The sequence below is a fragment of the Parasteatoda tepidariorum genome, chromosome X1 (genome assembly GCF_043381705.1).
Source record: "Parasteatoda tepidariorum isolate YZ-2023 chromosome X1, CAS_Ptep_4.0, whole genome shotgun sequence".
NCBI lineage: Eukaryota > Metazoa > Arthropoda > Arachnida > Araneae > Theridiidae > Parasteatoda > Parasteatoda tepidariorum.
Genome location: NC_092214.1, coordinates 28,583,300 through 28,609,068, shown reverse-complemented (window position 1 = coordinate 28,609,068; position 25,769 = coordinate 28,583,300). Strand labels below are relative to the sequence as shown.

Genomic DNA, 25,769 nt, shown 5'->3' with positions numbered 1-25,769 from the left:
TTACAAAGAATCTTATATTGTTAACCAATAGTATATTTACAGACACTATTTGTAACATAGATAAAATAAATGCTTCAATATTTTTAAGGTTTTAAGTGAAGAAACAAAACTAGAGCATATATATAAAATTGTGACTAGATAAACAAGTAAAAGGAGGACTTGTAAATAAATGTAAATCATATAATTTGAATAATTAATGTTAAAAAAATAGTTAATGAACAATATAATTTGAATAAATAGAATACAAACATTTTCATTATAGACATGGAAAGCATTTCACAAGTAGGATGATGAAATTAAAAGATTAAGTACAGTTAAATGTGCTACTTAACTACTAAACTTGTTCAGAATTCCTCTAAATGTTTTTTTTACACAGAGGATTTTTTTTTCTTTAGAATACAAATTTAATGACTTGCTTTTATTTAAATATCATCCCCTTAATACAGAATGTGACAAGTTTATTTTATAATGATAACACATTGGATTGAAATGACTAACATATAAAATTGGTATTTAAAATGCTTTTACTCAATCAAAAATCTTAGCAATACAAAAGAGAGTTAATTTAAATTTTTTAACTCAAAAAATGAAATTAAAGAATTTGTATAAATCTGTTTTAGAGTAAACAAATCCCTGAAAATCCTTATTTAAATTCTTTTTTGTTTAAATACCAATTTTTAATTAATTGTTTTTATTCTGATATCCTTTAAGTAACACCCTCAGTAATTAGATAATTTATTTCATAATAGTAACAAACTTAATATCTACAATTTAAAAGAGGGAAAATGTTTTTTGTAGCATCATGTAAAATAAATTCGTATTTCTTAACAGTTTAAGTTTACTGTAAAAATTGCATTTATTTGGAATGCACCGCCTAAATCCATGTAATCATAGGTGTAATACTGATTTGTTTTACATCTACAGATTTTTATTGAAATATCAAACATATGGATCAGAGTCCTTTTCTTGACAACTCATTTGCAAATATTCTCTAAACATAGATCTAGCTTGGTGCAAGACTCGATGAACATTATGCTTACGCACCATTTTATCAAAATGCATTGCTAACTCATTATAATCCATTCGACTTTTCATTATTACATCACGATGTTGAAGTAAAAGTGTGAGGCACAAAAACAACATGAAAGGATTGCCTCCTCCAAGTTCATATGGTGGAGGAAGAGAAACTTTTTGACACTTTCCACTATATTCCAGAGCTTCAATGCAAGAATTTGTCATAGCATCACTAGAATCTTGAAAAATGCCACTAGTTTTTCTCTTATTGAACTTTTCACTACATTCTTTAGATAAACTAGATTTAGGTATGTAAGTGGAATTTTGACTATTTAAAGGCAAAGTTTCTTGATCACTTTCAATTCTTCCAGGGCAACTTTCAGAAAGTGAATCAGAGCTATCACTGTCATGTCTTTGAAATCTGTTATCAATACCTGGGCTATGAACAAGTCTAATAGGAATAACTGATTTTAAGTGGCAGGCACAACCATCTTTATCTTCAGATTCTTCATTTTCTAAAATTTCTCCATTACAAGGAATATCAGAATTAGATTTGGTTTGAATGTCAAGATCTAAATCAAATTGTTCATCTGGAGTACAGCAGTAATTGGAATCCTCACCTCCTTCACTACCATTTAAATGTAAATATTCTGGGTGCTTTTGACCTTTTCTAGAGCCCACTCTACAAATCTGGTCAATACCAGATAAATCATCACTTGTCCAACTTTCAGCAGCTTCATCAGTGACAGCTAAATCAATATTGTTAGTATATTGAGAATGTCTCAAATTTTCCCTATTTGAATCAAAACAATCTGGTGAACGGGGAGAGTCTAAGTCCTCAGAATCAATGGTAATTGATCTATGAAGAAATGAACCAGGAAGCTGTCTGTTTAAATTTTCTAGTTCCATCCTTAATTCTCGAGTCATTGATGTAGTCATTGGCAAATAATCTTGAGAATCATCTGTACTTATATCTGTAACACTATTTTTACGACTTAGTGATAATGTGCTTTCTTCTTGGGATGTGCATGGGGGGTTGACTTCTACATCTCCATTGGGAGAATATTCAACATGCTTTTCTTCATTTGATTCTTCAAGTTCTCTACTATTACTTTTGATTAAGCCCCGAATTGATGAAGCAGAATTTTGTTTTCTAATTGCGCGTACTTTTGTGTATGGATTTTCTCTACTGTGTATTCGAGGAGATTGAGGGCGAAATGTATTCGAAGAAAAAAGTTCTTCATACATTGATAATTCTTTCTCAGGAGGTGAGGGAGGAATAGAACTCCACAATACTTCTAACATAGACAAGGCATCATCAAACGCAAATTCTCTTTTCAGTTCCAATAACAACCAACGATAACAAAATAAAAGATCATCAGCTCCTTGAGTTTTAAGATATTCAAAAAAATGAGGATCATAATGTTCAAGAAGTTCAGTTAACTGTTGAAAATTAGCTGTCATTGCTTTGCCATCTAGATGAAAATTAGGTTTCAGTCTTTGCATTAAAGCACAGAAGCAAGTATAAGCATGCGCCTCATCTTTCATAGTTACTAAAATAGGGGATGCTAAATCACTCATACCCTGACAATAAGATACACTAGGGTGATTCAATGCGTATGTTGTCAAAATATTAAAAAGCGAAACAACATTTTTGTTGTCATCTGAACCAGCATAAAATCTATGAGTGCGATCTGTACGTAGAACATCTTTTCTAACCATATTTGTCACATATTGAATTTCCTCAGTCAAATTTCCATTAGCAATCATGTCTTGCCATGTTTGTCTTAATTTTTGATACTCTAAAGAACGTTGCTTCATGTATGCAATTCTTTCTTTACCTGACAAACCATAAGGATAGACATTCAAAATATGTTTCCAAACTACCTTTCTTAATGAAGGATCAATCCCTCTTTGATAAACTGATAGTCGCAGCTCCCTGGGCTTCACTAAACGTCCCTCTCCATCTAAGTATATATGAAATTCTGAGTCTACCATTGGCTGCTTCACTGGTTTGAAACTTTCAACTTCACTATCTCCATCAGAAAGATTTAAAGCTCTCTGGACCATATTAAATGTCTTCTCCACCTAAAAATAAAAAAACTAACTTTGAAGTTATTCTTTAGTTATTAGAAAAACTGACTGGAAGCTGAAGTTATAAACAAGGATAGCAATTTCAGATTTTAAAAGTAGATAAACTCATATAGTAATTGTAACAAATAAAACTAAGAATAGCAAAACTTTTTTTATTTTTTTTTCAGTTGAATTTCAAAAAGTAAGAAGTTCAACTAAAAAGAAATCAGTTACAAATTAATTTTATGCCCTATGATAAGCAACCAATCTATATATTTAAGCATAAAACTCTACACAGTTAGAAATTTGAAATAAACTTAGAGAGCAAGTTAAATCTTAATAGTGTTTAAGTACTTAAATTGTTTCTTTCAAGAACACTAGTTGGAGAGGGGGATGCTTTTGTGGGTGTAATAGTAACAAAATCTAAAAAATAATGAAACACATGAATTATATTGTTTACTCTAATTTTTGAATGGAACAGAATATATTTGTACAACATATTTTAAGAAATCCTGAAATATTTGATAAAACAAAAAGTGCACTTGCTTAAACAAATACACCAAAAATTGTATGCAATCACTTACATGATTAAGAATTGTACCAGTAATCGAAGATCGATCCAATATGAAGCCTGTATTGTTGCTGCGATTTATGTCATTGGGTGCCACGACATCCCAGTCTTCTAAGCCTTAAAATATTAATTGATTAAATATAGATTTATAATAACTCACACAATATGAATCTAATAGCAGATATTATATATAAAATAGAAATCATTGTTATTTAAGATAAGGCAATTAGATTTCTTAATAAATGTTTATAAAATAACTTTCAATTAGAAATTATGCATCTATTCATTCAAAAAAAATTAGTTAAAAAGCATAAATAAATCAGAAGAATTTATGATTTCCGGTCATTTGAAATTTCTAAGTTATTATTTGTATAGTTATTAAGTAAGAAAGAACTTTTTTTTTTAAAAAAAAATAGCACTTTATATCATTTAACTAATTTCTATTCTAAGCTTTTTGCAAAAAAAAAAGACTTTTTTGTCTTTTGCAAGCAATTATTGGCAGAGCTGAGTTCCATTAAATAACACAACACCAGAATAAGATACCACTATACTTCTAACAATACACGGATCAAAGGCATCAAATGTGTCAATCTATTGAAATAGACATTATGCACTAGATTATAAGTTGTTTAAATTGAGGATCATTTCTTTCTTACCTCTTATTGTAGTTGTATGTCTTCTTTTTTTTTGTTGCTAGGGGCAGAGTTGTTGATTATAGCATCTGAGAACAGTAATTTGCATTTTTTTTAAGTTTAAGTTAAATTGCTAATACAGTTAAAGCCCTACTATCTAGAATTTGACTAACGGAAATGTCAAGTTGAAAACAATCAAATGCTATGTAGTACCTTTTCTTAAAAACTTTTCACATTTTTGTAAAAAGACATTTTGAGTTACGTCCAAAATAAAAAGCTTATGAGGGTCATTCTCACAAAAAGGTGATTTTTTAAGTCCCTGAGTAATAAATATTAGGAAATACAGCAGATTTCTTATTATTTTTCTTTATCATTTTTTGTGAAGTTCTTAACTAACAAACCATATGCATTTCTGCTAAATGTATTTAATATTTCATTCTTATTTTTTAATAAACATAACTTCAAAATCCCCTCCGTGGACGTCCCTACGTCTGTGACACAAAATAATTTTTAATGGCTGTTAAACAATTTAAATGTTATTTTAATAATTTTTGTAGTTTTACCTAGTTAAATGTTTATAGTAACTTTGCATTTAATATTTAAAAAAAAAAGATTATTTTTATAAAATAAATGACTAGTAAACTTTGTCCATCAAAAATGATGTCTCCCTCCGTGGACAATTAATATAGTTCTGTAAATATGTAATAAAGGGCAGCATATGCAAAATCCCTATAAGACAGCTGCTGGGATGGGTAACCATTCCATTTTCTAATGTTAAATATCAGTTGTTTTTGTTCTCTTTGGTGTCAGTTTTGGATTGTTGTGTTCAACTGGGGTTTGGCAAAGTTCTCACCGTATACTCCGTGGACATCATAAAGAAGGTAAGAGAAAATTATTTTATTTTTGATAGATGAATTTTAGATTGCAAAAATAGTATATTTAACAAAAAGAACTGCCCCATTTTTGTAACTTTAAAATTAAAAATCAGAAAAATTCAAGAACTAGTTTTTGTCTCCTCCGTGGACATAACAAGTCCACGGAGGAGAAGACACAGTCAATGTAAGAGACAATGTGTTAGATAACCATAATACAATTTTAATAATTAAAAAACTATTTTCTTTTAATTGATATTTTTTAAAATGGAACAAATGTGTTAATTTGTTTCTATTTTTAAAGAAAATCAATTAAGTTTAACTTTTTCTTATCGGAGAAGTAAATATTGGCAATTTTTCTAAATAATTTCTGTGATGTTTAACATTTTTTTTCTCTTCAAATTTTAGGAAAAAAATTGCAAAACCAAAATTTAAGAAAAGAAAGCAATCAAATGTTCAAATGCAAAAGAGAAGGGAACAGAAAAAACTTAGTATGAGACAAGCTAGACAGAAATTAAAAGAAAACCCTATATTGTTTGAAGAAAGTTAAAAAAAAAAAGAGCAAGAAACTTTAAAATCTGTATCAGAAAAAGATTTAACAGAAAAATCGTGATTAAATGTACTTAAATTTCTAGAAATTGATAGAGCAAGCCGTTTGTGCCCAGGGAAAAAAGAAACAATAACAAGAAGAAAAGAGAAAAAACAAAAACGTTATTTGGATGACAGTATGTTTAACTTGCATAAAATGTTCATAAAAGAGTACCCTCAACACTCAACTTTCATGTGGAGTCTGAATTTTTATTTCAATAGTCTTTACATTTTAATTTATTAATATTCAGTAAGAGTTACTTAAAAAATTGTACACCTAGGTTAAAAATGGATGTTTCCTTTCATAGCAGCATGATTAATCGGAAGTAGCTCTATCTCTAATCATGAAATATTTTATTATTTACTTATTAATGTTAAACTCATATCAGTTGTGCCCAATAATTAATGAATTAGTCTTCATTGACATTTTATATTTTATAACATAAAATGTCTCCTCCGTTGACTATTACATCTCCTCCGTGGACAAGGCAGAATTTAAAATATTTTAAATCTTGTAAAAAATAAAATAGAAAACTTGACCATTATTATAAGGACATATAACAAAAATAAACAAAGGCATTTATGTAATTTTTATCACTGTTTTAATTACTTTAATTTAAGAAATTCTTTTAGTCTATTTATACCTTTTCAGTGAGAATGACCCATGAATGATATTGTGGTGACTACTTCATAAAGCTTCCTAACTCACCCTGTCAGGGGTGTACACCCTTTTCCAAGGCAGCTAGAGCATCTGGCTATGACCACAGAGGTCCTTAGTTCGAACCTTGCCAGAAGTTAATGAAAATCTGTCTCTTAAAACTTCACATGGTGACAACAGACAACGAACATGCAATTTCCTCACTTTTTGCCACATAACAGAAATATACTACTTTGCCTCATTCCACAGTTCACCTTGATTCAACAAATAGAATCTACTGGATCTCAAACTATGTCAAAACACCAACTGCACCAGAATGGTGACATCATTCACAATCATGGGGTCTCTCAGTCTCACGAAACTCTTAGAACAGATGAGTCAGATATTCTCGTTCACTAGAGTTGGAGTAGCGGCAACTACAGCATAGAGCTCCCTAACTTATCCTGGTCAAGATGTACAATCCTTTAAATGGTGGTCAGAGCATCATTTCATGACCCCAGAGGTCCTTGGTTTGAACCCTTCCAGAGGCCAGCAAACATATCTTATTATTATTCATTAGACAAGTAATTTGAATTGGATTGTACTACAATAAAAATCTGCAGAAATATAGATGCAAACATAAATAAGCATATCTGTTTTTACTGTCACATTTGAATAAATTATTTAAAAAATTATTTTCAAAAATAATTTTTGTAAATTTAAAAGTAAAATATGATGGCTATGAGAGAAAGAAAGCATTGTATTGTGTTTTACTAATTATAACAATTTATTGATTACTAATTTTTAGAAATGAGATGTTGTTTAGGACAGCTGTTTAATTTCAAATTTATCAGCAAGTATTGATAGTTGTTGATTAGAGAGAAATGCTATTATTGCTGCTGATCACTGATTACAAATAGTGCTTAGGAGTGCATGAATTTTAATATCACAATATATAGTCAGAAATAATTCACAATATATTGAAATATTTATACAATTTAATTAGCTTACATTATTCTAAAATTGGACAATATTTTTTAATCAATTGAAAAATAACTTTTTCTTAATCCAAGCTTTAAAAAAACAATTAGCTATTACGAAACTATAACAATAAGGATATAACACTCACATAGCATTGTGTAATAATAAAGGTTGCAGAATTGTTTAACTGTGGTATTTATTGTTGATAATAGTTACCATAATATTATCACATTTGAAAAATATATCCGGCCAACCGAATATTCAGCAAAAGGGCCGAATACTGAATTTTATATCTTAAACTTAACCTAACAATCACGCGAAACTGTTGCAAACTCACAGCAATTATGGAAATAGCATATTAATAGTAAAAAAGCATCATTTCATGCAATAACAAAACTTTCAAAACACAGCTTTAAGCACAATAGGCACGCCATTTTACTCCCTCAAAAAGAAAAAAAATATGTTTTGCTTTAACACACATTTAAATTAAAATATTAACATGATACAAAGAATAAGATGATATAAAAATTAATATTATTTAATTTAACACAATAAAAAAGTAAGATGAAAGATACCATAAAACAGTTACCTTCTTCAAAGGGTTTTAAATCTACTTTCAACTGTAAACATGGATCAGAAGATCCTAAAAATGCAGCATCTAAATCCCAGTCAGATAATAAAGACAGATAAGTATCTTTACCCTCCTCATCTCTAGCATAATAGCTTATAGAGAATTCACTAAAAAGAGAAAATATTAATCTTTAACATCAGAAGTCATCAATTAAAAAATAGGCCTAAGTTAAAAATAGGCCTAAGTTTTCAAATAATTATTGATGTTAACTACCAAATAATATAGAAATTTTATTTTTCTCTGTGTTGGAAACCGGATTAGTTTATGTGGTCATTTTCAAAAAAAGCGTTATTTTTGTGTCACTGCCTGTTATAAAAAATAATTTCTTTTTGGGGAAAAATTAGATAAGAGATAAAATTCCCACAATAGTAAAATAAATAATGTCAAAAAACTATACCTTTATCTACAAATAAAACAAATCAGAAAAAAAAGGTTTCATCAAAATTATGAATCACATTATTTATATCTACAATTTACCAGTAAAGAGATGAGAAATGTGCCCCCATTAGTTTTTGAAAAAATTTACATTACCTAATTAGTAATCAAGGGTGCCGGCACTTGCACCCCCCTGGCTTTTTTAAAAAACGAGATACAGAAAAACAATTTTGCTATTATTTTTTTTTTATTAAAAATATTTTTATTCAAAAACAAATAATTAAGTAATTACCGTAATTTATGGAAGAAACGCCGCACCTATCGTAAACGCCACACTTGTGATAATGAGATTTAAAAGAAAAAAAATCATGGTAAACGCCGCACCCATAATAACAATTTAGTGGCAAAAATGAATATATAACATTAATTCCTTATAAATACTACTAATGTTTTAAATTAAAATATAAATTAAAATTTATAAATGTATAATTATAATAAAATCAAGAATGTAATCTGCGATTGTATATTTTGGACAAACTGCTCAGAACATGTTACAATCGGCTGTTGGTGCCATCGTTAGGTAAGAAATTTAAATAACTATATTTATATTACTTTAATAGATTGTTGTTGTTGTTAATTTACGTCGCACTAGAGCTGCACAATGGGCTATTGGCGACGGTCTGGGAAACATCACGGAGAATGATCCGAAGACATGCCATCACAATTTTGATCCTCTGCGGAGGGAGGACCCCCGCTTTGGTAGCCCAACGACCTGCGCACAAAGTCGAGCACTTTACGGTAGCACAGTTTAACGAGGACCAATACCGCACACCCTCGGTCCCTACGCAGACTGATCCAAGTGGTCACCCACCCGCACACTGACCGTAGTCAGTGATGCTTGACTTCGGTGATCTGCTGGGAACCGTGTCTTAGCGATCAGTCCACTGCGGGGCTACTTTAATAGAAATGATTTTTTTACATTACAGTATAGGACCCAAAATTCGGCACTCACGGGACCGACGAAATTCCGTATTTCGGAATTTACAGAATTTCGGATCTCTTCCGGAAATTCCAATATGGCGCCCGTATATTACGATAATTCAATTACGCTGTTAATTTCAGAAAAACCAATAAATTTAGCTAAGTTTCAATTGTAGATTTTGATGGGGTGAATTTAAAACTGTCCCATCTTTAGAAATTTCATTAATTAAAATAATAATCTATAAGATATAATCAAGAAGAAATAATCCGAAGGATAAATAATTCAAGATGAAATAATCCGAAAAAGAAATAATCGTTTCTTCTTCAGAGCGAGATCATTGTTCTCGTTTTTTCTTTTACATAACATTTTGTTTTAACAAAAGAGGCTCACCTCGGAAAAAGAAAAGCTAACAAGGAACTACAAAAAAAGTAACAATTAATGGCAAGAAACTAACAATGAATAACTACAAAAAAGAAGAATAACGATAAAAAAAAAACAAGTTAACAAAAAAAAAGTAACATTCATTTGTACACCAAGAATTCATTTTGTACACCAAGTGAGAAAGAAGTTTCAATGTCAAAGGGGTGTGGCTAATTTATGGTCAAACAGAAGAGGGAAATGTGGGGGGGGGGACAAACCAGTAAAGCACTTGCACATCTGTCAAGATTGATTCATCAGTTTCTCCCAACTTGCATTTATTTATTTTGTTCATTGGAAATGCAGACGTTTTTACTTTTCAATTTCACTTTATTTTAAACTACTTAAGGAACAGATGTTCTGTTTGACACAGATTTATTATTTTTTCTCTTCAGGTTTTTATTTTTAAAAGATAAAATATAGTTACTTACTTCAAGAGAAAAAAATTCCAAATAAAAAGAAAATATGACTGATTTTTTTTCTCTTATCGATAAAAATTNAAAAAAAGGAAGGAAAGAAAAAAAAATTGGTCGGATTAAGTGCCGAATTTCGGGTTCCATACTGTACTACATATTTACATTTTATATATATTTTTTTTAATTTAATTAATTTATTTTTTGGGAATATACCTCCTTTATTTAAATAAGAAGATGTCAGTTTATAAGTCGCGTCCATAACAACGATGTATAAATAATAGCAAATACTAAAAAGAAAACTTTCCGCAATTAAATTTCTCCACAAAGCACTTTGAACAAAGTGAGAAAAAATGTGAAAGAGCTATCAACCACGCGGTTTGGCGGGAACTAGATCGAGATCAACCCACTTTCTTTAAAGGGTGGTGGGTTATCAATGCTGGCGCCATCTTTTGCCATAATTCGCAACTATTTTGATTAAAAAAAATTATTTTCTTTGAAAAATGTAAAATTTATTTTTAAAATATCGTAAACGCCACAACCGGCAAAACTCCGCAATTAAAATGTTAAAACTTTTTAACTCGTAAACGCCGCGGCGTTTCTTCCATAAATTACGGTATTGATAAATAACAATTAATCAAACAAGAATTCTAATCGTCTTGTTAGCTGTCCAAATCTGTTTATAACTTTTTCAATGAATTATGAGTCATCTTCGATTCTTTTCTTATGCACACTGAGCGTGCACTAACTATTTAATCTCTAGTGAGACACTGTTGACCAATTCCATGGCTTGATGCGTTGCATCGTATTAAAAGTGCATTCAATAGTGCACATAGTAGCTGGAAGAGCTAAACCAATTTTGATTGCCTCCGCTACAGCTGGATAAAACGGTGTGACCCGAATAACTAAATCGATGTATTCAAAGAATTAATAAGAATTTTTTCTATTAAAACAGATGAAAAAATTAACCGATGAAAGTGTAATAACAAAACAAAATGTAATAACAGAATATTTTCAATTTTTCTTTTCTTGGGGGCGGGGGCTAGTTTGTTAGAGTGTTGTACCCCCTTTAATATTATTCTGCCGGCTCCCTTGTTAGGATTATTTGCAATATATAATTATATTAGTAATATATAATTTAGATTGCTAGAAGAAGAATTTATCTGAATTTTTTTTTCTCAATTTATTTTAGAGCTTAATTTTTTATGTTTTTTTGTATAGAAAATAAACAAATAAAAAACTCATTTTTCTGCAAAAAAGTAACAATTCTAAAATTTAAAGAGAAAAAGAAATTCTTTTTTGTCTAATTAATTTTTTCCCATTAACAGATAAAATATAAACATCGAAAAAAATGTCATATTCCTCCTTTATCACACTTAACAAATCGTTATCACATCAAAATAAATAAATAAAATAAAATCAATTTTTTATGTAATTCAAGAAAAAATGGGAAAATCCCAACTTTAAAAAAAAAATTGATTAATATAATAATTGTCATTTACAAGTAAAGAAACAAGAAATATTTCGGTCATCTCGTCCTGGACCATGGTTCGGCTACATGGTTCATAATGTAACCATAATAGCTATTAATATTAAATTCATGCAAAGAAATAAAAAGACTAAACATAAAACTAAAAATACATAAGTACAATGAACAAAACATACTATGTAGTGGAAAACTGGGTGTTGTTCAATAAAAGTAAAAATTTACAGATACATATTTCGTGAAATATAAAGGGTGAAAAATAAAGTTAGAAAAGGTTCTCAATATTGTTAATTCAAAATAAAAAAAAAACTTGACCTCCATTTGAATAAGCCGTTGTTTAAAGCGTTCTGTAAAACCGTGGGAATACTATTGAAATTTTTTGAGCTAAATAAACTGAGGTTCTTGCATAATCTTTGGTATATTATGTAAGTCTGCGTGGGTTGATATTTCCGTGTTTTTACACTTGTTTTAGTTGCAGAAATATGTAGATTTTATAGAAAAAAGTTTAAGGATTTAAAATGGTTAATATCTATTATAGAACCATAACTTCTGGCATATACTTTGCAGATTACCTGTTCAAAACGTGGATTGTTGTCACATAGTGCCAGGGATTATCTGCCAAAATTATTTTCTCATCGCAGACATCACGATTTTCTATCAACTATCATCAGCCATTAGAGTGTAAGGGGCCATTAAAATGAATGAAAAAATTTCAAGACGTATATTTACATACGAAAAACATTTCAATCAAGTTCTCGGCAACGAGTTTCTGAATTCGCCTACGGGATTTTTTCGCATCCAGTGTTAAGGCCCTTTAAACATGATCGCATGTTGCTCACATATGACATAGATTCTGTCAGTGAAAAGAGTTAAACAAACCACCATATAATCCGTGGATTATAGGATGGTGGATTTAGCTGCTGAAAATTTCATTTGTTGGGTTTGAAATAGTCTCTGCGAATTATACGCAGCTGCAAATAATACACAGGATATTACAGTATATATACCTATAAGATTTTTATAAATTTCTTTTGAAGTACATCAAGTCCTTCAATATTTGTATAATAATATTTGTATAATAATTGCAAATAAATTATAGTCCAGAAATTTTGAGTGGTGACCACTCAAAATTTCTAGACTATAATTTATTTGCGAATGAACCCATGAGTAATAAAGAACTCTTAAAAAGTTTTTGCTAACTCTATATTTTATAATAAAAATTGTAAATTTAAAATCTTAACTTATTTAACAAAATAGTTAATGTGAGATTTCTATTTAAGATTTGAATCAATATATATACTAAGATACTTTATCGAATTAACTTTTTCAATAAGTTTATTTTATTAATTTTCCATTTAATTTACAAGTAGTCTCGTGGTATGCTATTGTGAAATTCTCAATAAGATTTTGTTTTAGATAAAAATATCATACATTTAGTTTTATTGATGTTGAGATTTAAATCAGTGTTAATTTGCATAAATTATTGATAAAAATTAAAACTAATAAGGGCCCCAAATTTGAACGTTGGAAAACACTGTGTTTCATTAGACGCTTTTTAATGAATATTTTGTTAGTTTTTACAAACTAAACAATGTTCTTTTACTCCTATTGAATGCAATTTATATAGCAAGATATTGCAATCAATGCTGTCAAACGCTTCGAATATACCTAAAAAGAAAGCTATGGTCCTTTTATCTTCATCCATATTGTTCCAACTAAATTTAATAAATTGAAATAACATTTCCTCAGTGTTTGAATTGGGTCAAAAACAAAATTGACTTTTAGAAGAAAAAAAAGGAATTGTTATGTAGATAAGAAAAAATCTATCTTTAATAATACAGTACTAAGTCTTGCATCCAGACGTCCATTTACTGGAAAGGGCTCTTTTCCGGACACTTTTTACTTTTTAACAATCAAAATAAACAAAACTCTTTTCCACTTTCAAAATAATTATTATTATTTTTTTTTTTTACATTCGCGACCTGTTAAAAAAAAGTATGCAGTGATGAGAATCCTCCACTTTTCCACCAATTTCTGTTTCTTTATGATATTTTAGCCAATCTGCAATTTTTGTTTGATTTTAATACAATGTGAAAAAGAAATCATAGTTCTCAGAAACAAAATTCAGCATTTCAATACAGCACAAAAAAAAAATCTAGCATTTTTTTCTCATGGTTCATTTCATTCAAGGATTATTAGAGCCAAGAATCACTCACTCAATTTCAAAGTGCTCAAAAATTTCACATTTTAAAAATTGCGGATTTGAGATAAATTCATCACAACTAAAGTGGATCATAAAGCGATTATTCAGAAGCTTGATTTGGAATTCGAGGATAATATTAAAAATGAAATCGAAATTATAAAAACTATGTGGAAATCTCAAACTGTTGAAATTATGATCGAGAAAACCACGTGTACAATAAAATCCATTTGAAATTTTCCATGTATGATAATGCAGAATTAAAGCACTATGAAATTCCTTAGCAATTACTGAAAAAAAAAAAGAGATTGTAAATCCACCTGGGATTGCGGGTGAATTATCAATAATTGAGTGTGAAATGCGCGATTTAAAGTTTACTGAACAAAACAATATCGTATTAAAACATCAAGATTTCTAAAACCAAGAGAAAATCTGTTTTAATAACTACTGGAAAAACCATTAACAAAATCAAGTGTATTCTCTGTGGAATCGTCGCTTATCAAGAGGATTGAGAAATGATTACTAAGTTAAATGTACAGTTCGGAATTCGCAATATGTTATAATGGCATATTAAAGTATCAACATTTTAAAAACCATGTGGAAATCAGTAACAAAAACTTTGAAAATTGCTCAACCACACAAATCATGTGGATTTATATGCATGATGCAGATTGAAATTGACATTAATTATTGTCTATGTGTTATTTTTAATGAATAAGGATGTTTGTTTACCGTAAGGACCTATTATCCGGAAAAATCTATTTTCCAGACTTACTGAAGTCACGACGATTCCGGATATTGGACTTTCCACTGTATTTTCAAAATTTTATAGATATTAAGGGCAATAGAGATATCAGTCTATAATTTGAAAAATCATTTATTTTGACTTTTTCCTACTAGAGTTAAAGGATTTTCTTAAGTAAATATTTACTAATAGAGTTTATTTTCTTTTTTTTTTACTATGTATTAAATATTTAAATGCACATTAATGCTCATGTCTATACTCAATATTATTCTTTGAGTAAATAGGAATTTATGCTATAGTTCGAAAATTATTTTTACTTTTAAATTTTAATTCCTCTTCCTGCAATATAGTATTTATTGTTAATTTTTCTCCTTATTTCTGCAAACTATTTTCTAATGCTTTCAAAGATGAATTCTAAAATAGTAAAATTAATGCATTATACATTTTTAATGAAAAAAGTTCAATTAAAACAGGTGATAAAATATCAGGTTAAGCTATCGGTATCGCCGAAAAGAATTAACACTTTCAAGAATATAGTCCATAAATATATCTGCCCATCATTATTGTTACAGTCTATGTGCTTATACCTAAAATTTCAATTAATGTAATTTAATTTAGTCACATAATTTTGGCAAATATTATTAAGCTAGACGTTTTTGTTTCACTAAAGCTAAAGAATTAAAAAAAAAAACTAATGCAAAATAAAAAGAAATTCTAATCTAGATTTGAAATATAGAGTAATGTTAACATCATTTCGTACCATTTTTATTCTTTGAGTAAATAGGAATTTTGCTATGGTGAAAAATTATTTTTATATGCATTTATAAAATTTAATTCCTGTGTCCCTAATGTAAAACTAAATAAATGCATATGCTTGATTTCAATACTTTTATAACATATATTAACGCAATTACTAAAATAAAGTTAATAAAATCTACTAGAATATATTAATTTCTTCCTTTTTTCGCTTAATTTTTTTTAAAGAATGAATTGAAAATTTTACTGGGATCATAATTTTTTTAAAGGTTACTGCTACGTTGAAGATAATTCCTTGCATTAAATTCAAGCTAGAATAAATAATAAAAAAAAAAAACAATAACTTAAGCTTTTCTACATTTTTAAAATCTAAAACTATTCAATATAAAAAATTCATTCTACCTTTTTTTCACTTAACATGAAAATAATTACAATTATGCCTTAAAACTAAGATTAACATGGCTAAAAAAATTAAAGAATAAAATTATTTCGTATTTATAATACATCATTTTACTAACTAATATCAGGCATCCATAACTCATTCTAACCCCTAATTTACTGAACTAAAAAATCTTCAATATTCAGAACCGTCAATAAAAATGTTTCAGTGAGTACCATATAAATTATTATATGTATTATTATAAGAAAATATTATAAAAATATGATTTCTACATTTTCATGAAGCTACATTAGGGCACAATTTATTATGCTGATCTTTGTACTCACATAGTTATTTACCATCTAAAATCATTGGATTTAATTATGAAAATTCAAATGGAAGCGAAAATGTAATGGCTTTCACAGTACGGCAATTGTAAAGAAACAGTCTGAATGCATTTAGATTTTTTTAAAAATTGACTGTAATTGGCCATTCTAACATCCTGTTAAAATATATTTCCTCTAAGTAATTAAACTTGAACCTACCCTTTAATATCAAATGCACGAGCTAATAAACTCTGCAAAACTTCAAAAGAAGTAATTTGTGGATCAACACTGAATCTTCTATACTCAGGAGCAAGCAGTCCTTCACATTTCTGAAAATACAATTAATAATTGCTTTATACTAAATATCAAGAAAGAGCTTGAACATTTACATATTATATTTTAATTTATAAGAGAATATAAAAGAAATAGATGCCAAAATAAAAATTGAGCTTTAAAAAATTTAGAATTATTTATCAAATTAGCAACTGAAATTTCCATACATTTCATATTCCATTAAGTTTTGAAATGTAAATAACAAGGAAATAAATAAAGTTAAAAACGCTAAAGAGTGAAATTACTCAAAATAAGTACAAAATTACAATAAAGTTTAAAAAGAATCACTTCAAACTTAATTTTTTTTAAAAATCATAAATGACAATATACTTAGAAATCATGAAAAAATAAATAAATGATACATTTTTGTTTTCTAGCAGACAAATGTTGGATTGAAAGTCTCAAGAGTAATTGGGTAACACTATCTGTATCAATGATGAAAGGTGTGTCAGAATGTTTTTAGTGCACTTTGGAAGGGATGTCAGATAACCTAAGTAGTACCATATATTTAGGGTTCTACAGTATTGACACACCATAATATGAAAATTTAATTCTTAAAAGAATGATCTAAAGTAATATATACTACATTTAAAACTTAAACTAGAAGTGAAACTAAGAACAAACTTTTTTATTCCCAATACTTGAAAGCTAATTGTTTTGTGACAGCTACTTTTTACTAAGTTTTGATAGAAAATATTGAGTTAATAATAATTAAATTTTTGTTCATAAATTTTCCTTAATTTTTTGTTCATAAATACAAGTAGGAGGTAATGTTACGTAAAGTGATTTTTAAAATATACAATGCCTGCAAAAACTAAAAAACCTTGATAAAGTCGATACAACTAGAAGAGAAGTGCAATGAATTTTGTTTTGCTGCCACGGTTTTACACTTCTTTATAAAATTTCCGTTTCATTATAATTTTCATAAAAAAATATGGCTGCTACAGATATTGACTAATGAATTTCAATGCAACATATTTATAAGTAAATATAACAAGACACATTTAATGTAAGATCAATACATAAAATTTAAGATAACTGAAATCAAGTATACCTAGAAATATTAATTTTAATTTAAAATTGTAATGAATAAGGCCCAACAAAATATGCAGAATTCCAAATTTAGAATGGTTTACATAATTTTAACAGTTCTGTTTTTTCCCAATGTGTTAACCACAGTTTTAATAATTAGAATTACTTTTAGAAAACTATAGGAGAAAATCAAATTAAATATTTATTTTTCAGTTGGTTTTTTTCACAAATATACAGCAGAAAGTAAAAGTTTTGAGATCAGGATCTGAAATAAGAGGTTGTTAGTCATAATTTGCACCAAAAAATTTAAATTTGACACTTTGAAAATTAAACCCAATTGTAATTTCTGACTCCTAACTTTCAAAAATACCTTTGTTCCCATGATTCAACTTCTGGTCAAGGTATATGACAGGTGCATCAAGTATCAGTGGTTATCAAGATCGGAAATAAAGGCATGACGTTACAAGCTTGAATTTCCCCCTTGGCAAACAATAATATACTATTAACAACTATAATATACAATTAGCTTTAATTCTGTTGGCCAAGGTTTCCCCATCTGTTGAAGGGGAGAGAAGTTCTTTATCACTCCTTCTTTTGATCCTGAAATCGGTATTTCTCATTTTTTTTGTCTAGAGTAGGAGTCACAACGCAATTCGTATTCAAGCATTTTAAAATATCATACAGCGTGGAATCGTCTTCTCGCAATTCATAAAAACACTCATCACAATTCGTATTTACGCTATTTAAAAATCATACATCATGATTTGTATTCATAATCTATTCATGAGATTTAAAAATCACACATTGTCATTCATATTCACTCAATCAGTATTCTTGCAAATTAAAAATCGCACAGTGCAATTAGTCTTCTCATGATATTCATGAGATTTAAAAATCCCACATCGCGATTCATATTCACGCAATTTAAAAATCTTCACATCACGATTCGTATTCATCCATTTTAAAAATCACATTCATGAAAACTAGCCATTTCAGTTAAAAATTAGTTTTTAATTTTTGACTAAATTTGTTTGCAAGCATGCTGTAAATGAATTTTTGTACATATACAGAGAGAGAAAATTACTAAATGTCAGTGTCCTTAAATTTAAAAAAAAATTTGCCCTTGAATTTAATTTTTTGGTCACTCAGCCTTGATTTACGAGTTATGTATGTATTTGTAAAAAATATAAGTTTAGCTGTTTGAGAATGTGCAATCAGAATATTCATATTTAGAAAAAGTTCTTTTTTTAAAAAAGATAAATATTGTGGTTAAAAACATAGTTTTAAAATAATGTTCTGTTATGTTAAAGAACCATTCCATTGACGCCTGGCTGTTGCATTAAAACTTCTAATGCTGTTTGAGATGATAAGTCTTTTCTCATTTTATCTGTAAGCAAAATTTCTTAACGATGTAAATTAGCAATTCGTAGCTGTAGTCATCCTACATAAGGAGCAATTAATAATACACATGATAATAATTTTTAAACTAATTCATTAAATTCCATGAATCTTAAAACCGTTAATTCATGGACTTCCGTAAAGCAATAGTTTATATTCCGACAAAATTTTTTCGGAGTTCTGCTAATCTAAAATTTCAATTTCGTAACTTAAGCAAAATCTCGTTAACATGACATTTACGAGTATTCTCTCTCTACGCTCTTCGTTTTCTTCCTAAGTTCTCATTCATACATGATAACGACTTTTTTTACATGGATTTGTTAGGGAAAACACAATTTCGGATAAACTTCGAGAGCATAAGACTGAAAAAAACAAAAACATAATAACGCCTGCTAGAATTAATGAACTACAGAGGCAAACACAGAAGTATAAAATTTATTATCTAAAAAGTAATTCTGAAAAGGTAAACATTTAAAAGACCGTTCTTTAGAAAAATTATTCTTTTTCTGCTTTGTTATTTTAATGAGTAGCAACTTAGTTTGCAAATTATGATTCGTAGCAGAAGAATTATCTAATCATTTTATTCCTCCTTATTTTATTCTGCTACAATTAGATGAATTAATTTTTAATATGTTATTACTAGAAGTTGATCTAGGCAGAAATTCACATCTTTATGGGACTGCAAGGCAGCGCATTGGCTCAGGCTAGGCATATGGTTAAAAAAATTGGTAAGCTATGGTTAAAACAATATTGTACAGTAAATCTCAATACACTGATAATGACAAATCTTCATTAAATCAATGTATTTTTATTTTATAACCGACGTTGAACAACCAAGTCAATTTTGGGGTTTACGACTACTAATGTTCAAATATGTAGACTTGTAATTTTGAACCCAGTCCAGAAGACAAGGGAACTCCTTGATCAAGTATGGAGAAATTTGCCTTCATGGAGGACTTTTTGATGGAACTAATCTGCAATTGCGTTACATGGAGAGGAAAACCACGCGAACCTCTCAAGGTTAGCCAGATGGCTAGAATCTCTAACCCATGATCCATCTACAATTGAGGATATTTCACGTCAACACTGTGGTCGGTGCCAGCTGAATGTGGAATTCGTATCGATCAGCAATCGCTGGAATTCGAGCCCGGTTCACCTCATTGGAAGGCAAACACTCTATCTCCTGAGCCATTGTGGCCCAAAGAAAAGTATTTTATTTTATTTAATAAATGCAGTTAAACAGCCGACCCAATTTTTTTGGTTAATGGCTACTAAAGTTCAAATTTTAACAAAATTACAAGGCTACTAAAGTAGCCTTGTAATTTTGAAACCAATCCAGAATACTAGGGAACTTCTGGATCAAATATTGGGAGAAACTCTGCTTTCATGGAAGATTTTTTGAGAGAACCCACATTTGCGTTACGTGGAGAGGAAAACCACAAAAACTTTCCACAGCCTGATGGCTAGGGGACTCTAACCCATGATTTGTTTACCACTGAGGATATTTTACGCCAGCACTGTGGTCGGTGCGAGGTGAAAGCGGAATATGAATCAACTCGCTACTACTGGGATCAAAACCGTGTCACCTCATCGGCAGGCGAGCGCTTCATCCCCTGAGCCACCATGGCTTAAATCAATGTATTATGAGAATTCTCTCTACACTTAATATTTTCCCGTATAAACACTGAGGATATTCCTGTATTGGATGAAGTCAATTGCAGTGCACAATTTAGTTAAAGATGTATACGTTTCATTTTAAAACCATCATTTACAATTCATGTTTTGATATATTATGTTCCAAATTTCATTGCCCTGGCCTGTAGAGCATGTAACAGCTGTAATTTATATTACAGAACATTAACATTCTTCTGTTGTAACTTGGAGCTCTGTAAACAGCACAACTTTACATTTACACTTGTGCAACCCATGATCACTTTCGGGGTTGTTTCATTTGAAGGCCTCCCTTGATCACCACAATCAATTCGTTTTCTTGTACTGATAAGACACAGACCTGCATTTTGAGACTTCAATCTTTCCCAAATCCTCCCTATAGAGGGGCGGGCTTATATCACACCTTTGTCCCCTTTTGATATTTTTTTAATTTCTCATATGCTCCTGTCCTACAGTTGCCAAAACTTAGAGAGTGTTTTGAAGGATAGCAATAAAATTGTTTGTCTTGCAATGGTTGTCTAATAATGGATACATTGCTAAATTTAAGTTGGATATAAGGGTCATATCACAAATTCAATAGTAGTTAAACTAGGTCTTCAATAAAAAAAAATTAACTTTTATTATGAAAAGAGCAAAATATAATGTTTTGAACAGGAAGTGATATAAAACATTAAATCTTGGGTAAATCTTACAAATAAATGAAATTTTGTGACACAAATTGAATTTAACGATTTTTATTAATTAACTTTTATATCAAATAAGCTAATAAAGTTAAAAAATTAAAAATAATTAGGAGTGATAAAGTAAAATGGACAAAATGCAAAAAAAAGGATGCAAAAAAAAAATAAATTTTTTTTTGAAAAATTAAAAATCAAATATTGCACACAGAATGTAGACAGTCTAAATTGTAACAAAAATTGAATTAGTTTATTGTAAGCAACCTAAATTTAAATTACGAACACAACAATTAATACATACTTTAACTTTGACACGAATCGCTTCTCTGGAGTGGAAAACATTTAAACTTGACATTTTCAATCTAAAACTGAAAGCAATAAAATAATTTTTAAAAATATTATGTTATATGCTTAAAAATAACCAATTCATAACAACACTCTCTTTGATTAATCAAATAGATTATAAATATTAACGCAATCAGCAAGTAAAAAATTCTTATTCAAATAATAAACCAGAAGTTCACTCACTCACGATCTCGAAATCAGAACAGAAATAAAAACAAAAACAACTATCGATGCCATTAATGAAAAATAAAAATTAAATCGAGGAAATGATAAAAAATCAACTTCAACTTTTACTCAAAGTCTTAGAGACCGTTCTCAGTGCATGCAAAAAACACCCTCATGATTCGAGATTGATTCTTCAGGGAGCATTCAGTGCAAGCGATCGCACGTTGATTCAATAAGAGCATGTGTGAACAGTTCATCTAAGGGGCAGTTCACACTGTATGTTATTCATCTGCATCTGCTGGTCAAAATCAAAAGAAAAAGAGTCCTTAATCGTATCTCCGAATTCGCATCCGCATAGGGGTCTCACTGGCTGAGCGGTATCACCGGCCAAATGCTGTACAACGTGTGGAGATAACGGGTTCGAATCCCGCCGTAACCTTGGATGCATTCTTCGTGATGTCTTTCTCTGAATTGTTCTATCTGTTTTTCTACTAGACAAAGGCTTATAAGCCTAAATTGAGCACACAAGCCAGCAAATGTATGTTGTTGATGTTGTAGTTGTAGTTCAGTTACGTCGCACTGGAGCTGCACAATGGGCTATTGGCGACGGTCTGGGAAACATCCCTGAGAATGATCCGAAGACCTGCTATCACAATTTTGATCCTCTGCAGAGGGGATGGCATCCCCTCTTCGGTAGCCTAACGACCTGCACACGAAGTCGAGCACTTTACAGTAGATCAGTTTAATGAGGACAGATACCGCGCACCCTCAATCCCTACGTAGGTTGATCAAAGTGGTCACCCACCCGCTTACTGACTGCAGTCAGTGATGCTTGACTTCAGTGTTCTACTGGGAACCATGTCTTAACGATCTACCGTGTCAATAAAGCACATCCGCATTTGTATTATTTAGTTACATTAACTAAAAATGTAAATAATTAATAGGTGTTAACAAGATAATAGAGATCAACTTATATGTACAACTTATATTCGTTTCAAATTAGAGCTTCCCGCAGTGAAATGATCGTTAAGACACGGTTCCCAGCAGATCACCGAAGTCAAGCATCACTGGCTACGGTCAGTGTGCGGGTGGGTGACCACTTGGATCAGTCTGCGTAGGGACCGAGGGTGTGCGGTANTTTCACACGATTAGACAATACGCACTTCAAAAATCTCAATAATGAAAAATCATTGACAATCATTTCGACATCTTTATAACTATAGATAACAAAGGGAATGCGACAGGACCACCTGAGGAAAGAGTTGGTGGTCCTGTTACCTCTTTCTTTGTTCATAGAAAGAGTTCAAGTTCATTGAGGGCTAACGACAAAAGAAAGAGGGGTTTAAATCACTTTCTCCAGATTTTTGCAATCCATTGATTCATTGATATGCAGGGGAAAATGTTGAAAGCACAAAAGCCTTTAACAGCTCTTTTTGGTGTGATATTCTTGAATTTAAAAAGGAAATGAAAGGAAACTTAAATTCGGTTAAAAATTAATAAACTAGGTGGACCGTATGACACCTCACGTTTGGAACCTTCGTAAGTATTAAAAAAAACAGCTTTAGGTTGAGCTATATAAGCCTGGAGTGTAAAATGTCGCATCTTAGGTTGATAAATTAATACTTCTAAAAATAGAAAAAAACATACTTGAGGTTATGAAATAATAACCTAAGGTAGAATAAGGAACGCCTCATGTTCATAAAAAATAATCTTTTCTAGTGCCAAAAAATACACTTGAGGTCGATTTATAATAATCAGAAATGTAAAATGGCAAACCATAGGTAGATAAATAAATACCTCAACAACTACAAAAATCTATACCTGAGGTTGAAAAATAATAACCTTAAGTAGAACATCGAACAACTCACGTTAGTAAAAAATTACCCATCCAACTGTCAAAAAATACACCCGAGGTAGATTTATAATAACCTGAAGTGCAAAACGACGCACCATAGGTTGATAAATAAATACCTCTACAAGCATAAAATTAGATACTTAAGGTTGAACAATAATTACATAAGGTCGAACTTAATACACCTCACGTTAGTAAAAAATTACCTTTCCAACAGACAAAAAATACACCTGAGGTAAATTTATAATAGTCTGAAATGTTAAATGAAACATCTTAGTTTGTTGAATAAATACTTCCACAAGCGTAAAAAAATATACTTCTGGTTGATAAGTAATAACCTAAGGTTGAAAATGAAACACCTTAAAGTAGTAAATATCTACCTCCCACATACGCAAAATTAAACACCTCTGGCTGATACATATATACCTCTGGAGGTATATTTAAGGTATATTTGAGGTTAATTTTGAGGTATTGATTTGAAACCTTTTCAACCTAACGACGTATTTAAATAACAATCTCTTTTATATCTTTGAAAAATACCTCATTTATACCTCAAAAATACTTCGATTTTTTCGTAAGGGTACCAGCACGTGTCTGAGTTTGATCGCGGTCAAATTGTGGCCTACCGGGATTGCGACTTATCATACCGAAGTATTGCTGCTCTCGTTGGTCGAGAGGACTGTTAGCAGAATATGGAATAGATGGGTTTATGACGGTCATATGGAACGTCTTGTAGGATCTCAGCGGTTCCCATTACTAACAGCCGAGAAGACAGACATGTTATCCACATGGCCTTAAGGGATCGTACAGCTACGTCACGAACCCTGAGTCAACAAATGACTGTTAGCCCTGGCCAGCACGTTCTCCTGATCTCTCACCAATTGAAAACATCTGGTCAATAGTTGCAGAAAGACTGGCACGCAACCACTCGTCAGTCACTACGGTCGATGAATTGTGGCATAATGTTGAAGCTGCATGGAATGCTGTACCCGTCCATGCTATTCAATCTCTGTTCAACTCGATGCCTAGGAGAATAACTGCTGTTATTGCTACCAGGGGAGGCTGCTCTGAGTACTTATTCCTCTGGATCTTTACATCCAAATATTCTGAAAATTTAATCACTTGTTCGTCCAACTATAATGTATGTGCCCAAAAAATATTATTCTGTTACTTGCATTCCTCCCTGGTGTAGTAATTTTAATGACCAGCAGTAGTGTAATTATAAGGATTATTATAAGTACGGATCAGATTATAAAGATTATCAGATTATTTTGTACAAAAAACCCTTATAATTTAGAAATTATAAGGGTCTTGTATACAAAAAGTACTATTTTGTTCTATTGCCTATTTAACTCATCTGAAATCATCTGAAATTATTTGAATTATTGAAATTGCCTATTTAACTCATCTGAACTATTTGAATCAATTGAGAAATTCCAATTTTCGACATTCCATTTTGACAATTGAGACATTCCATTTCCAATTTTTAACGTTTAATTATTTGAGACTATACAGGAAATGATAGAACTAATAGTTTAAAAAGTTGCGAGTGATTTTATAGATAAAAAGTACTACTTTTGACACGTATTATACACTGTTTTACGATCTAGGGCTATTTGGTATAGGTAAGGGTTGTTCCAAGTGAGTACATTCCAAAAATAATAATTTTTATTCAAGAGAAAAAAAACTCTAGGTAGCTGTTGACGCAATAGCCCTTTTGACTCGTATTAAGTCTTAAAGGATTAAGCGATAAAAATACGTATACAATACAGTACCTCATTTGTAGCAGAAACAATACCTCAGTTGTCTGTAAAGAAATTCCAGATGCGTAAATAGGTGCGAGTACCAAATTGTACCTTTAGTACGTAAAACTTAGAGAACTTATTTGTTTATCTCATTGTATTTTCAGATAGCTCCAATATAGCATTGTAAAAATTGTACTTTGGTACATGTCAAAAAGAGTACTTTTTATATATAAAAAACGTTACAACTTTTGATTTATTCGTTTTATTGGCTAGTATGTGGTTTCAAAAATACATGAGAAGCGATGCTTTACTTGTTTAGATAGCAAAAGATTCGTAAATAGGTACAAGTACAAAATTGTACTTTTTATACATTAAATCCTTTTAATTTCTAAACTATTTGTCCGATCATCTCAGTATTAATTTTATTCAATTCAGTGTCAAAAATCGCATCAGTAACTGTATCTTACTTGCCT

The 25,769-nt window shown here is 30.2% G+C and overlaps 1 protein-coding gene across 1 annotated transcript; it reads right to left on the bottom strand.

Annotated features, from left to right (window-relative positions):
• Window positions 1–21,759, bottom strand: LOC107446673 (TBC1 domain family member 25). The gene is made up of 6 exons (XM_016061384.3): window positions 21,718–21,759; window positions 21,491–21,557; window positions 16,298–16,407; window positions 7,958–8,106; window positions 3,672–3,775; window positions 1–3,102 (listed from the first exon to the last, which is right to left on the bottom strand). Exons 2-6 carry the CDS (start codon window positions 21,542–21,544, stop codon window positions 940–942), a joined length of 2,580 nt encoding a protein of 859 aa, XP_015916870.1. The 5' UTR covers window positions 21,545–21,557; window positions 21,718–21,759; the 3' UTR covers window positions 1–939.
• Between the last annotated feature and the right edge of the window lie 4,010 nt (window positions 21,760–25,769).